The 15,960-nt window shown below is 36.2% G+C and overlaps 1 protein-coding gene across 3 annotated transcripts in view; it reads left to right on the forward strand.

Moving 5' to 3' along the window:
* Positions 1 to 15,960, forward strand: part of CEP57 (centrosomal protein 57) — a 66,989-nt gene that overhangs the window by 48,634 nt on the left and 2,395 nt on the right. For all 3 annotated transcript variants that reach the window (XM_021000557.2, XM_021000555.2, XM_021000556.2), the window contains exons 8-10: positions 10,012 to 10,089; positions 11,796 to 12,037; positions 14,049 to 14,193. In XM_021000557.2, coding sequence (XP_020856216.1) covers positions 10,012 to 10,089; positions 11,796 to 12,037; positions 14,049 to 14,193 — 465 coding nt within the window. The remainder of the gene's footprint in view (positions 1 to 10,011; positions 10,090 to 11,795; positions 12,038 to 14,048; positions 14,194 to 15,960) is intronic.

Consider the following 15,960-nt stretch of genomic DNA (forward strand, 5'->3'; position numbering starts at 1 on the left):
ACATGGTTGTGGCATTCTTGGGTAGAGAGGCCCTGGCCAGTGTACCAAGAAAGGATGAACTTCAGGAACAGGTTGTCAACAATGTACCTCAGACCCTAGAATCATAGTAAAATCTCAGTTCTTGCATCTATCCCAGCTTGTACAGGGGTGAGCAAGGCAGGAATTAATAACAGGAGAGGAGCCTACAGTTCTGTTAGTCTGAACCAATAGAGCTTTCCAGCTGGCTTAAAGGGCTGAGTCCAACAACAGAATACTCTTTCTTAGACCCTAATTCAGGTCATGAACTTGCAGAACTAAGACAAGGTAGACAGTGATCAGACTTTGTCCAAGATCAGCCCAATTTGGAGTGTACTGAAGGTTTGTAGGTCCTCAGTCCGTCCCCTAGGTCCTAGAATGACACAAACCTCAATACCCCAAGAAAACAGCAACAGAACCAACCCAGACCCTTCCTCCATAAGTGTAGCAGAGCCCAGCCCCAACATCACATCTGAGGTTGTGAAGTAGACTGGAACAATGAGTAAACAAAAAGAACCCCATATAATGAATTATGATGGTTACAGGGATACTCAAGATACAAACACAAAAAAAGAATTACTCTGAAACATTTACAAGCAAAGTCTCAAAAAAAAACCCCACAATTTGAGCACAAACTCAACAAGAATTTCTAGAAGAGCTGAAGCAAGATTTCTTTAAAAATGTATTTATAAATGGAATAAAAGAGCTTTAGGAAAAAATTGGAAAAGAAATTAAAGCAATGGAAGAAGTCATTGGAAGGGGAACTAACATCTTGGCCAAAGAAGTGCAAAACTTTGTCCAAGCAACAAATTCCCAGAAAATTAGAGTGGAACAAATAGAAGCCAAGGACTCAAACAACAAGAAATATTAAAACAAAGTTCCAAAAGACTGGGGGGGGGGGGAAATGCAAGCTATTTCATAGCAAAAAAAACTTACCTGAAAAACTGATTGAGGAGGAAAAAAATTTGTAATCATTAAGGTCTCTGAGTACCATGACCATAAAAAGAACTTAGACATGATATTTCGAAAAATCTTAAAAGAAAATTACCAAATTCTTTTACAACCAGAGAGTGAAGTAGACAGAGAAAGGATCTACTAGTTATTTCCTGAAAGAAATCTTGAAATGAAAATTCCAAATCCAGAGTTTCAAAGTTAAAGAATTTAAGTACCAAGGATTCACAGTTAGAATAACACGTGACTCAGCAACCACCACCATGAAGGAGAAAAGAACTTGGAATAAAATATTCTTGAAGGAAAAGAATATAGGCTTACAGCCAAGAATAACTTACGCAGTAAAACTGAATGTAATGTGACAGGGAGAAAAATGGATCTTTAATGAAATAAAAGCCTGCCAAGCATTCTTTTTTTTTTTAAATTATTATTCACTGATTCACTTATTTATTAGAGGTAATCAGGGTTAAGTGATTTGGCCAGGGTCACACAGTTAGTAAATGTAGATTTTTAACTTGAATCTTCCTGACTTCAGGGCCGGTACTCTATCCCCTGTGCCAGCTGGCAGCCTCTTTCATTTATTTTTAACTTTTTTTTTTTAATTTCACCCATTTAGAAGGCAAAAAATGTGCTATCAATTATATTTATGAAATCATGCAAAACATATTTCTATATTAGCCAAATTGCCAAAAAGGGGTGGGGTGGGTAAAAAATTATGCTTCAGTCTGCACTCATATTTCATCAGTTCTCTCTCTGAAGGTGGCTGGCATTTTTCATCATAAGTCTTTTGGAATTGTCTTGGATCATTGGATTGCTAAGAATAGCTAAGTCATTCACAGTTGATCATTGTACACTATTGCTTTTACTGTGTTCAGTGTTTTCCTGGTTTTGCTTACTTCACTCAGTATCAGTTCATATAAGTCTTCTCAGGTTTTTTTGAAACCATTCTGTTTATCATTTCTCATAGCACAATAGTATTCCATCACAATTATATACCAGAACTTGTTCAGCCATTCTCCAATTGATGGGCATCCCTTCAGTTTCTAATTCTTTACTACTACAAAAAGAGCTGCTGTAAATATTTTTGAACATATATAAGGCCTTTTCTTTTTTCCTTTGATCTCTTTGGGATGTAGACCTAGTACTGACTGGGTCAAAGATTAGGCACAGTTTTATAACTCTTTGAACATAGTTCCAAATTGTTCTCCAGAATGGTTGGACCAGTTTACAACTCCACCACCAGTGCATTAGTATCCCAGTTTTTTCACATCTCCACCATTTGTCATTTTCCTTCTCTGTCTTGTTAGCTAGTCTGATAGGTATAAAATGGTACATCAGAGTTATTTAATTTGAATTTTTCTAGTCAGTAGTGATTTAATGTGTTTTTTCATGTGATTATGGATAGCTTTGATTTCTTCGGAAAATTCCCTGTTCATTTCCTTTGACTATTTATCAGTTAATGACTCATATATTTATGCATTTGACTCAGTTCCCCATATATTTGAGAAATGAGGCCTTTATCATAGAAATTTGCTATAAAAATTTTTCCCGTTTCCTGCTTTCCTTCTAATCTTGGCTTTATTGGTTTGTTTATTCAGAACCTTTTTAATTTAATGTAATCAAAATTATCCATTTTACTTTCCATAATTCTCTTGGTCTTTTGCTACTGCTACAGATCTGTGTTCTTCTCTGAAGCTTATAATCTCAGATTGTAGCTTTAAGTACTGATGATTCCATGATCTCTATCTCCTGTTTAGTCATAAATTTTTCTCTTAGCCATAGATCTGACAAGTATAATTTCCTATGCTCCCCCAATTTGCATATGATGTCACCTATTGTGTTTAAAAAATGCCCATTTTTTACCTTCTTTTACCTACGTTGTGAGAGGTTGGTCTATACCTAATTTCTGCCAAACTGTTCTCTAATTTTCCCAGAAATTTTTGTAAACTAGTGGGGTCTTGTTCCAAAAACTTGGATCTTTGGGTTTATCACACACTAGATTACTATAGTAATTTACTACTGTGTATTACGTACAAATAGTCATATGGACTATTTATGCCCAACTTGTCTTAGAGCTTTCTAAGCTAATATTGGTCTGATTAGCCACAGTCAGACACATTGTACCTTGACCTCAGCATAGTGAGTGGTATCATTTTTCTCCTCTTCAGGCATGAAGGACAAACATCATTGCTTAATCTGTTCCACTGATCCATCACTATTTTTTTTTTAAGGCAATTGGGGTTAAGTGACTTGCCCAGAGTCACACAGCTAGTAAGTGTCAAGTGTTTGGTCTGAGGCTGGATTTGAACTCAGGTCCTCCTGACTTCAGGACCGGGTCTCTATCCACTGCACCACCTAGCTGCCCCCATGACTCTATTTCTTAAAACAGTACCAGGTTGTTATCATGATTATTGCTTTGTAGTATAGTTTAAAATCTGGTACTGTTAAGCTGTCTTTCATATTTTTCTCCATTGATTCTCTTGATATTTTTGACCCCTTTGTCCAGATGGATTTTATTATTTTTTTCTAGCTCTATTAAATAATTTTTGATAGTTTGATTGGTGTGGTACCGAATGAGTAAATGAATTTTGGTAGAACGATCATTTTTAATATATTGGCTGAGTCTACCCATGAGCAATGAATAGATTGTTTTCATCTATCTTTATCAGTGTGAAAAGTGTTTTGTAATTGTGTTCATATAGTTCTCAGGTTTATCTTAGCAGGTAGGCTTCCAAGCACTTTATATTGTCTGCAGTGATTTTAAATGGAATTTCTCTTTCTGTCTCTTCCTATTAGACTTTGTTGGTAATATATAGAAATGCTAATGATTTATGTGGGTTTATTTTACATCCTGCGATTTTGCTAAAGTTGTTCATTGTAATAGTGGTGATAGTGGGGATCCTTGCTTCATCCTTGATCTTATTGGGATGGCTTCTAGCTTATCTCCTTTACAGATAATGCTTGATGATGGATTTAGATAGATATTACTTACCATTTTAAGGAAAGCTCCACTTATTCCCTATGCTTTTTAGTGTTTAATAGGAATAAGTGTTGTATTTTGCCAAAAACTTCCTACATCTATTAAGATAATCATATGGTTTTTGTTGTTTTTGTTATTGAAATGGTCGATTATTTTTCCTAATTTTGAACCAGCCCTGCATATAAATCCCACCTGGTCATAGTGTATGATCTTTGTGATATATTGCTGTAATCTCCTTGCTAGTATTTTATTTAAAATTTTAACATCAGTATTCATTAGGGAAATTGGTCTTTACTTTTCTGTTTTTGATCTTCCTGCTTTAGGTATCAGCACTATATTTGTGTCTTAAAACAAATTTGGTAGGACCTATTCTTTGCCTGTTTTTCCAGATAGATTATTTAGTATTAGAATTAATTATTCTTTAAATGGTTGGTAGAATTCACTTATGAATCCATCTGGTCCTGGGAATGTTTTTTTCTTGGAGGAGCTCTTAAGGAGCTCATTTATGGCTGTCTGATTTCTCTTTCTTTTAATGATTTTTAATAGTGAAAATTAGGGAGTATTATTTTAAAGTGGTTTGAAGGAGAATGCTGGGAGAATTCTACTGGGTTGCTGTCTCTCTTCTACCCTCTCGGTTCCACCTCCCAGCAAACTTTCTCCATAGTTTTACCTCCAAGCACTGTTGATGAAAAGACTAGAGCTCTGTTGTAGAAACTTTGAAGTTCAAACACAGGAGTTAAGAGAAACATAAAAAGGTACACACAAATGAACAATCAAAAATGACTAAGCAAGGGTGAACTTCTTATATTCCAATGTAGAGAGATGATATATGTGACTTCTGAACCCTATCGGCATCAAGATTCATAGAGTCAAATTAGACAAGGCCTTAGAGGATGTCTTTTATATGCTTTGATGATTTTAAAATAATAGAGAGGGAACAAGACTATGCCAGGAGAAAGGAAAGAACGATTTGGGGAAATTATCTCACATAATCAGGGTGGAAAAGCAGATATCTATACCAACAGCACATTGCAGGGGCAGATTGGGTGAGCACCTCAACAACAATTCAACTTCACTCTCTGAATTGGTCAAAGGAGGAAAGAATACACATCCACAAAAGTTGGGAACAAAAATACTTTTACTCAGTTGGCAAAGAGGAGGAGGAATTGAGGATAGATTAAGGGAGGGATTAGTTTACTCTAAGGAAAGCAGACTCTTAAAGATGTATAAAAGCTATTTGTGAGGTCCAGAGAATGGAAATTTGAAGGAATATCTACAGATTGAGGAAAGACTTAACAAGTTATGGTATGTATATATGTGATGGATTATTATTGTGGTGGAAGAAATAATATAGGAGAGGGTTTCAGAGAGAACTAATGCAGGTTAAAGTGAACAGAACCAGGAGAACAGTTTATTTGGGGACAGTGATATGGTAAAGGCAAACAACTCTGAAAGAATTAGGAATTCTTATCAGCATAATGACCAACCATAATTCCAGAGGGCTATTGATAAAACTGCTTCATAGAGAGATGAAAGAATCAGTGTAGAATTTAGACAAAAATATTTTTGGACATGACCAATGTGGAAATTTGTTTTGATTGACTGTACATGTTTGTAATGGTTTTCTTTTACTTTGTCTTTTTTTTTGTTTTGGGGGTTTTGTTTGTTTGTTTTGTTTTTTGTTTTTTGCTAGGCAGTGAGATTAAGTGACTTGCCCAGGGTCACACGGCTAGTAAGTGTTAAGTGTCTGAGGTCAGATTTGAACTCAAGTCCTCTTGACTCCCAGGGCTGGTACTCTATCAACTGTGCCACCTAGCTACCTCATTTTCCTTTGTTCTTAATTAGGATTGTGGGCTAGAGTGAGGAGGATTTTTGCTGATTAAATATATTTTTTTAAAATTTTAAAAGAAAGGTTACATGATCTTTTCTGATTTCTTCAGTCTTTAAAATTATGGTTACAAATATCCAATTTAGAATATATGTGGAACATAGTATGAAGTGTTGATGGAGATTGAGGTTTTTTTCCTGTTCTCTTCCATTGAGTTAGTTCTCTCTCTCTCTCTCTCTCTCTCTCTCTCTCTCTCTCTCTCTCTGTCTCTCTGTCTCTCTCTCTGTCTCTCTCTCTGTCTCTCTCTCTCTCTCTCTCTCTCTCTCTCTCTCTCTCTCATTAACCATTACTGGGTTGTTTTTGTGACTGCTATTTTATAATATTGTTTGATGTCTAGAAGTGTTTTGTCATTTTCCTTGATATTCTACATCTTTTGTTTTTCCAAATGGATTTTGTTTTTGTTTTATGAAGTTCTGTAGAGTATCCTTTTGTTAATTTGATTGGTATTGCATTGAGATGTAAATTAACTTTGATAACTGTCATTTTTATTTTAGTATATTTGCACAGCCCAGCCATAGCACTGAATATGCTTGGTGCAGTTTAAGTTGTTCTTTATATTTTTAAAGGATTACCTTTAAATTGAATTTGGCAACTAAGTGATGCAGTGGATAGAGTGCTAAGCCTGAATTCAGGAAGACTCATTTTCCTGAGTTCAAATCCAGCCTCAGACACTTACTAGCTGTATGACCCTAGGCAAGTCACTAAACCCTATTTGCCTCTTAGTTGCTCATCTCTTATAAAATGAGCTAGACAAGGAAATGGTGAACTTTGCCAAGAAAACTCCAAGTGGGATCATGAAGAGCTGATCAACAACTTTAAATTGAATCTGTTTATGTGTTTTGTATGGTTTGGTAGATTAATCTCTAGATATTTTATGCATTTTGTAGTTAATTGCAATGGAATTTCCCCCTGTATTATTGCCTTTTAGATTTTGTCATTATTATATAGAAATGCCATTGATTTTTTGACGATTCATTTTATTATCTACAGCTTTAGTAAAGCTGTTAATTGTTTCAACTTAGTATTTTTGCTGGTTCTCTAGGATTTTCTAAGCAAACTAAGTGTGTGGAACCTTTTAAAAAGGCAAGTGGCTAATTTACTGAGCAAATATCACTACTTTTTTTTTCAGAAAAGGTTTGATTTCTTTTATTCCCATATCACATTCATTTAAAAACATACACCTTTTGTAACAAAGATAAAAGAAAATTGAAGAACTTAAAGCTATCTATAATCATATGAAAAAATGCTCTAAATCGCTATTGATTAGAGAAATGCAAATCAAAACAACTCTGAGGTACCACATCACACCTATCAGATTGGCCAACATGACAAAACAGGAAAATAATAAATGTTGGAGAAGATGTGGGATAATTGGAACACTTACGCGTTGTTGGTGGAGTTGTGAACTGATCTAACCATTCTGGAGAGCAATTTGGAATTATACCCAAAGGGCTATAAAACTGTGCCTACTCTTTGACCCAGCAATAGCACTTCTCGGTCTGTATCCCAAAGAGATCATAAAAATGGGAAAAGGACCCACATGTACAAAAATATTTATAGCAGCTCTTTTTGTGGTGGACAAGAATTGGAAACTGAGGGGATGCCTATCAGCTGGGGAATGGCTGAACAAGTTTTGTTGTTGTTGTTGTTTTTGTTATTGTATTTGTCCTTCTCAAAGAGGACCATGACATCAGGAAAATGATATGACTTGTTGTTGACTTTGATTTGAGTGAGGGAGGGCTGTACAGGGTCACCAGCCTCACTTTCTCCTCCAGAGCTGTCTGGGTCCAGTGGACAGATATTCGTCTGGATGCAGTGGGAGACCCTGGCCCTTTTAAGGTCTTTTCCGTTCTCACTTTGAGTGAGGTAACGCCCATTCAAGGAATAGGCCTCTTTAAGAAGTGAGTCAAGGAAAAAAAAAAGTGAGTCAAGGGATGGCCCCTTTAGTCAAAAAACAAAAACAAAAACTGGGAGAGGAAGACCTTCAGTGTTGCTGGTCAAAAGAGAAGCTGTGTTACTATTTACATTTGGAGCCAGGAGGGCCCCAAAAAATAACCATTAAGTGATGCGTGGGCAAGGACCTATTGTTGCCCCATCTATAAGCTCCAGTGAATTGGGTTTAAGCCTTGGTCTTTGAGAAAGGAACCTAGCCAGGAAAGCCCAGAGAGAAAGAGAAAGAGGGGGAGAGGGAAAAGGAGAGGGATGGAATACTATCGTGGTATAAGAAATGAGAAGCAGGAGGAAAACCTTTTTCGGAAAAACCCTGGAAAGACTTCTGTAAACTAATGTTGAATGAAGTGAGCAGAACCAGAAGAGTATTGTATACAGTAACAGCCACATTATTCGATGACTAACTTTTATAGAGTTAGGTCTTCTCAGCAAAGCAAGCGAAGAGGTCTAGAGGTTTGGTGTGCTTGAACCCCAAGATGGTGATGTGGGCCCTGCCTGAATGAATTCAACTCAGATCTTCCAGTCAGAGAAAAAGTTTATTAGACATAAAACATATAGGCCAGGTGACGCCCATAAGGAGGAGCAGGCATGAGAAAAGCTCAGCCTTTTGGGCATGACAGATTCTCAGCATTTGAATGGGGGCCAGGGTGGATCTTATATACACTAAAGTTACTTTGGGTGGCCAGAGGAGGGGGCTGGGAAAAGGATCTAGGTAAGAATTTGGATTGGAAGCTCTGAGAGGTTGAATAGACAATGGGAAAAGATAATGAAGGGAACTGGAAGGCATCTGAATAAGGTCAGCAGGTGGGGCTAGGGCTTTAAAAGGGAGATAAGGGAAGTTGATAAGGAACCTGAAAGTTTAAGGGTTTTCTGGGACCTGTAGACAAACGGGAGCCAGATTCTTTTTAGGGCAAGTGGCAAAGGTGCATCTGAATAAGATCAAAAGGTAGGGCTAAGGCTTTCAAAGCCAGATGAGGAGCTTGGGCCTGTAAACCAATGGGAGCCAGATTCCCTTTGGAGCAAGGGTCAAAGATCTTGGCTTGGGTCCACACCTCATCACAAGGATCTAAAACAACACCAAAAGACTCATGAAGGAAAATGCTGTCCACGTCCAGAGAAAGAACTATGGAGTCTGAATGCAGATGGAAGCAGACTGTTTGCTCTCTCTTTTTTTGTTATTGTTTTGTTTTATTTCTTCTTCCTCGTGGTTCCTCCCATATTCTTTACAACATGACTAATGTGAAAATATGTTTACTATAATGTATATGTAGAGACTATATCAGATTGCACCTTGGGAAGGGGATGGGGAGGGAGAGGAAGAAAATTTAAAACTCAAAAGAGCTTATGGAAGTGAATGTTGAAAACTAAAAATAAATTAATTTTTTAAAAAAAGTGTAAGAAAATAAAGTTTTGGAAAAACCAACATGTTGACCATGTTCTGCCAACAAATGCAGCATTTAGTCTCCCTTTTCCTTGATGAATGGTTTATTTTTGTTTGTTTGTTTTTTGAAAGAAGGTGGGGTGTGGAGTTTTTGTTTCATTTTAAACAAAACATCTGACTTCATGAGTGTGGAGACGTCAGGAACTTCTACTACTGCTGAAGATCTGTGTCCTCTGAAGTTTATTATCTTAGATTGTTGCCTTGAGTACTGATGAGAGGTTCATCAGTGACCTACCCAGGATCACATGGCCTAGAGGGATATCCAAGTGGGAACTTGAACAAAGGTCTTCTTGAGTCTTGAGGCCATTACACCCTATAGCTTCTCTTAGAATGCTGCTGTTTTTAAAATATCAAAATATGGATTATTAACTATCCTTGACTATAACTATCATCTAGGTTTTTTAGTTTTTTGAATTTCATTCACTCTTTTACTTTTCATTTCCTCAGCAGTTTTTTACTCATTAGCAGTACTTTAATTTGTATTCGTTTATGTTGCTTTGTAAATCTTAGAGTGTGTGTACACACCTTGCCAACTAAATTTTGTGTGTGTGTGTACCCATTCTGTCAACTAAATTGTAAACCCTTCTAGAGTGGATACCAAGGTCTTTTCCTTCTGTTTTTTTCCTTTCATAGTTAGGATGTAGTATAAAATGTTATACTGCCATGTGATAAAGAGATAAAGCAGTCTGCCCAATAGGAATAAATTCAGGTTTTAGGTTAATCATATATGATATAGGCAGCTCTAAATTATGAATAATTGGTTCATTGCCTTTTTTTTTTACCTAGAAATCCCCTAGGAACCATTTTCATGTACAGCCACATTACAGGTTGTGCTTGGGTGACATGCCGTTTGTAGCTGGAAAGGTGAGTTGGATAAATAGGAAATTTTTGTTCTCTTGCTGGAATCCTAGTACTTTTTTGAAGCTAAGATCTAGTCATTAGAACTCATAATTTGTCTGGTCTGCCAGAGTACAGGGGGATTTTTTGCTTCTACTTCCAAGGATTATCTCTAATATCCTGAAATATATCCTGAAAACAGGAGCTAGGGGAATGGAAGTGAGGGAGTCTAAGATATGAAGGAAGAAACCCTTAAGTAGCAGAAATCCAGGCAATGTTGTAGGACAAGAGAAGGAAATTACTAAGAGAAGAACTTAGTAGGGAAGCAAGGGGAAACAGGTGACCTGAATATGAGGAGCAGCCCACTAGATTTGGAAGTAGGACTGGGGTTCAGTTTCTGGCACTGCAACTTGCTCCCATTGTGATATTGGGCATATAGCTTGTTTGGGCTTCAGTTTCCTTGTCTGTAAAATGGAAGGGGTCGGACTAGGTCAAGATTCTTAACTTGAGATCTGTGAACTTGTCAACATTATGCTTCCAGATTATTTCCAGCCCATTTTTTAGATTGACTGTCTATCATTCCTGCTTTATCTCCTCTTCTAATTCTGTTCCTTTGCTGTAGTCAAGCCAGCTAACTTCTGAGTCCTTTTATCTTGAGCAGCAATTCTTAACTTGGGATGTGTGGTGTGGGGGATTTTTTTGGTCTGTCTTTGTAAAACATAATTGGATAACTATTTCAATATGATTAGTTTCCTTTGCCATTCTATGTATTTTTATTTTATGCATTTAAAAACATTACTTTGAAAGGGAGTCCATAGGTTTTACCAGACTGTCAAAGGATGATGAAAAAAAGTTTTAAGAACTTCTGATCTAGAATCAGTATGGTATAATAGATAGGGAACTAGACCTGGAGGCTGGAAGATCTGTATTCAGAATCATGCCTCAGATACTTAGCAACTATGTGAACCCTAGGGCAACTCATTTACTTTCTCTGGGCTTCAGTTTTCTTATTTCTGTAATATGGGAGTTTTATTAGATGGCCTTTTTAGAGGTTCCTTCCTGCTCTTAATAGCTGATCCTGTTCATATATATTCATGTCTTCTGCTATTAATATCTTCCTGTTTACTAGGGTCTCCTTGCCCTTTGAGGCATAGGGTAGGGTACTTCTATAGATAAATCACCTGCCTCTTTGAAACATAGAATCTTATGTTTGTTACTGGTTTTTGGTAATATGTCACCATCCAGTGAAAGTTCATAGAGGAAAAGGAGCTGTGCTGAAGCAGGTCCATCTTTGCATTATTGTAGTTACTACTTGTTTAAGCACTTTAAACTATGCAAAGTACTTTCTATGTGTAATCTCACTTGATCCTCACAACTCTGTGAGATAGGGGCTGCTGTTATTTCCATTTTATTAATGAGTAAACTGAGGCTGAATGGTCCGGGGTCATATAGATAATGTCTAAAGTGCTTTCATTTACCCTTCCTCCTTGCTTCTTATCACTCTAGCTAGCTGCTCATTTTTTTTTATTTAATCATCACAACAATCCTGTGATGTAGGCAGAACAGATACTTTTATCTTCATTCATGTGACCTTGATCAAGTTTAGTGTTTTTAGAGTGGGAAAATCAGTCTAACATACAACAAAGGATTAATTTGTATCTCTTAAAATGTATATAATACATATTCATAAAAAGTAATGCATTCTTTTTTTTCCTTTTTTTTCTTCCCTTAAGTCCACTACCCCTAGCCATGCAGTGGTAGCCAATGTACAACATGTTTTACATTTAATGAAGCAGCATAATAAAGCCTTATGCAATAATCGTGTGGTCAGCAGTGTTCCCCTGGCAAAGCAGGGGTCTCCTCGAAATGGTAAAGGCAGGAAGTTATCAGCATCATCCTCTTCCTCCTCCACTTGTCATGAAGAACTATTTGAAGTCTTACAGACATTACAGGATGAATTTGGACAGATGAGTTTGTAAGTTGTTTTTATTTTGATATATTTTGTTTTTACATTCTAAATAGAAGATGTTCCAAAAGTTTTAGTGCATTTTTAAAGTTTTAATGGCTTTTGGAATACTCCTTATTTCCTTACCACAAAGACATCCCACATAACAAAGAATGGAAAAGAACAGAGGTGTTTGGAGGGACGGTTCTGAAGAAAAGGAAAAAAAAGTCATTCTGGTCTTAACAGTATTTGAGGGGGTTTGTCATTTACTACTTTGCGTCTACTTTGTTTCCAATTTTTTTGCTATTGCGGAAGGTGATAATATATATTTTTGTGTTAGTGGAAACTTTCTTTTTAATTGTTAACCTGAGGAGAGTTAAATACTTAGCAAATATTTAATCTGAGTCAAAGACTGTGAGCATTTGTCAGTTTTAGCACAATTCCAAATTGCTTTCCAGAATGGTTGGATTAGTTAATTGCTCCAATAACAGTGTATTAGTCTGCCCTCATCTTGCTACAACTTTGCCAACACTATTTTCATCTTGTCATTGAAGCAAATTTTCTGGGAAGATAGAATCTCAGAGTTGTTTCGATTTGTGCTTCTCTTATTGTTAATAGGTTGCAGTTCTTATTTTGAGAATTATCTTCATATCTTTTGATTACTTATTCTTTGCTCAGTGGCTCTTAATACACATTTGTGTTGATGCCATATGTACCTTGGATATTAAACCTTCGCTAGATATGAGACAGCTAAGTGGCACAGTGAATAGAATACCAGGCCTGGAGTCAGGAAGACCAGAATTCAAATTTGGCCTTAGCCATTACAAGCTGTGTGACCCTGGGCAGGTTACTTAATGTCTATCTCCTTCAGTTTCCTCATCTGTAAAATGGGGATGATAATAAAAGCACTTAGTAGTCCAGGGTTGTTATGAGAAATATTTATAAAGTGTTTAGCACAGTGCCTGGTACATAGTAGATAATTTATAAATGTTTATTCCCATCCTTATCAGAGATATATGATGCAAACTTTTTTTCTCATTCTAGAGCTTCCCTTGTCTAGGTGCATGGATTTTGTTCCTTTGAAAGCTTTTCAGTTTATCTGTTTTGTCTTTTTTCATCTATCTTTTGTCAATATAGTGGTTAAAAGTGCCTGACCTTATTCTTTTACTCTTTTATGGTGTTAGTCAATTAACAGGCATTTATTAGGCACCTACTCTGAGCCAGTCAGTGTGCGTGATACTCTGGATACAAATTTTAAAAAATGAAATATCTGCTATTCTCAAGGATCTTATATTGGAACAGAGAATAGTATGACGTTTAGTGTTCAGGTCATACATCCATTTTTCGTCTAAGGCCAAGGTCCCTAACTGCATCCTGGGGCATCTCCAGTTGTTCGGATCTGTATATTGCTACTGGACCCACATGGTTCTAGAGGAGAAAGTGAGGCTGGTGACTTTGCACAGCCCTCCTTCACTTAAATCCAATTCACTTGCATGTCATGGTATCACCTCCCTGATGTTGTGGTCATCTTCAAGAACGAAAGACAAATAGCAGCAGTTTTGGTATATTACATAAGATATTTGTCTAAACTTAATTTCTGCTTTGCTGTTTTCAGTTTTCTCAACAATTCTTGTTCAGATGGGAAATTTTTGCCCAATGTTATTATGCAAATATTATTAGGTTTATTATTTTTTTTATTGCATAAATTTTTATTGCATTAAATTGCCAAAGTTATTGGTTTCATTTAGAAAACAGTATTTCATTAAATAAATACAACTAGAATTTATAAATTTGAAGTTCTACTTTATAAGTAGAGGATGATCCAACTTTTTACAAGTTAAAAAAAACTCCCTTTTTAAAAAAAAGTATTCATTTAAACACCCAAGTTTATGTTTAAATTTTATTTTGATAATCTGATGGTTGGTGCAACAGAGTACCAGTGAATAGATTGCAAGAGAGGAAATATATTTAAGTGATTATTTTATACATAACCATCAACAATAAAGAGAATTTAATCACCCATATTTTTCTTCATGTAAAGTGATCACCAACAACTAGCCAAACTTATCCAGGAAACACCAACTAATGAACTGAAAGAGGACCTCGAGCGGGAACTTGAGGAATTAGTGGAAAGGATGGAAGCTAAGGCTAATCAAATAACTAAAGTTCGAAAACATCAGGCCCGGGTAAGTGAGTTTACCTGCACTCAGCTTTCTTTTAAAATATCTCTTTGTAGTACATTATTTAGGTGGAGCCAAAAGTCTTTTTCTAAATTGTGATCAACAGGATGGTCCTCCTTTACCAAAAATTCTTATTAAATATCTGCTGTGTTTCAATGAGGAAAGTGTATTTGTTATTATTACTTTGTGAATCTTCTTAGAGAGAGAGAGAGAAGAGAGAGAGTGTGTGTGCGTGCTCACTCAAGCACACATGTGTTTTCTCTAGAGTAATGGGGATACCAAAGAACACATTGCAGTTTTTTTTTTAAATTAATTTATTTTGGTTTATCAACAATCACTTCCATAAGCTTTTGAGTTTTAAATTTTTCTCCCTCTCTTTCCTCACCTCCCTCTCCAAGATGGCATGCAATCTTATGTAGGCTATACATATATATTCCTATTAAACATTTTCACATTAGTAATTAGATTAGGTAAGAATTAATTAGAACCAGTAGGAGGAACCACCAGAAAGAGGAAACAAAACACAACAGAAGAAAAAAAAATAGCAAATAGTATGGTTAAATCTGCATTCAAACTCCATAGTTCTTTCTTTGGATGTGGATAGTATTTTCCATCATGAGGCCTTTGGAGATGTCTTAGATCCTTGCATTGCTGAAAAGGGTTAAGTCTGTCAATACATTGCAGTTTTTCTGAAGGAACTAACAAGTTCCTGTACATAAGAATACTTCATCCTAGATACAGTCTTTAAATGTAAAAACATTTCATTTAAATGGTCATAAAGTAGTCACTTTTCTTTTAAGTTGAATGCTGTTTCTAAAGGGGTAAACAAATCAGGCTAGGAAATAATCTTTAGCTAACGTTTAGCATTCAGGAATTATGTTATTGAGGTAGTTGCCTGTCCTCTGGTTTTGTACCTTCTTTGCAGGAGTGGATTACAAACACAGTACTATAATCGCATGACTTTATTCCCACATCACTTTTTCCTCACCTTCCTTTACCCTCCTTGCCAGTGCTAACTTCAACCTGCTTTCATTCACCTTCCTGTTCTGAGGCAAGTGTTAGTGACAGCAGGTTTATAGTGTGCATACTTTTACATTTTAATGTATGGTTATGGTATTTTAAAACATCTTTTCCTTTGAACACTTAGAATAAGTGTTTTGAGAAAAGCAAGTGGAAATCACTATAGAATTGTAGATATGACTTTCAAGCTTCCCTTTGTCCACCTCCAAAATAAACAGTAGTGTGGTCACTAGCCAAAAGTTTGGTCTTTAAGGCATCTAGACCTACTCAACTCCTCCTATCTCTGTAATTACAGCCATGGCTAATTTTCACTCATTCATCCATTCATTCATTCAGACTTAGGTACCAGATGTTTAATCAGCAATTGGAACATATTCCTCATAAATCTGTATACCAAATAAAGGGCCTTAATTTTGGATAGGGGCTTTATTTCTTCCAGTATATTTTGAATTGATAATGCTAATTAGAGAAGCATGCCCCTTAGTCATCAGTTGGATAGATACTGTGTGGATGCAGGTCACTTTATTTTTAACTTCCAGGAATATAATGTGAAGGGTGAGATGGGATTTCATCCTTTGAACCCTCCCTGTTAACTATTGGTGTCACATAAAATTAAATAGGACCTGTGCCATCTTGGCTTTATTACATTAGTGTGTTATAAGGTGCAGTGATGGACAATGTGAAGCCTAAAGTAGAAGGTATCTCACATTTCATGGTTTTTAAAATCTTGAGCTTTGAAGGGCCTCTGCTCTC

Source organism: Phascolarctos cinereus, unplaced genomic scaffold (assembly GCF_003287225.1).
Source record: "Phascolarctos cinereus isolate Bilbo 61053 unplaced genomic scaffold, phaCin_HiC Scaffold_726;HRSCAF=1367, whole genome shotgun sequence".
NCBI classification, from domain to species: domain Eukaryota; kingdom Metazoa; phylum Chordata; class Mammalia; order Diprotodontia; family Phascolarctidae; genus Phascolarctos; species Phascolarctos cinereus.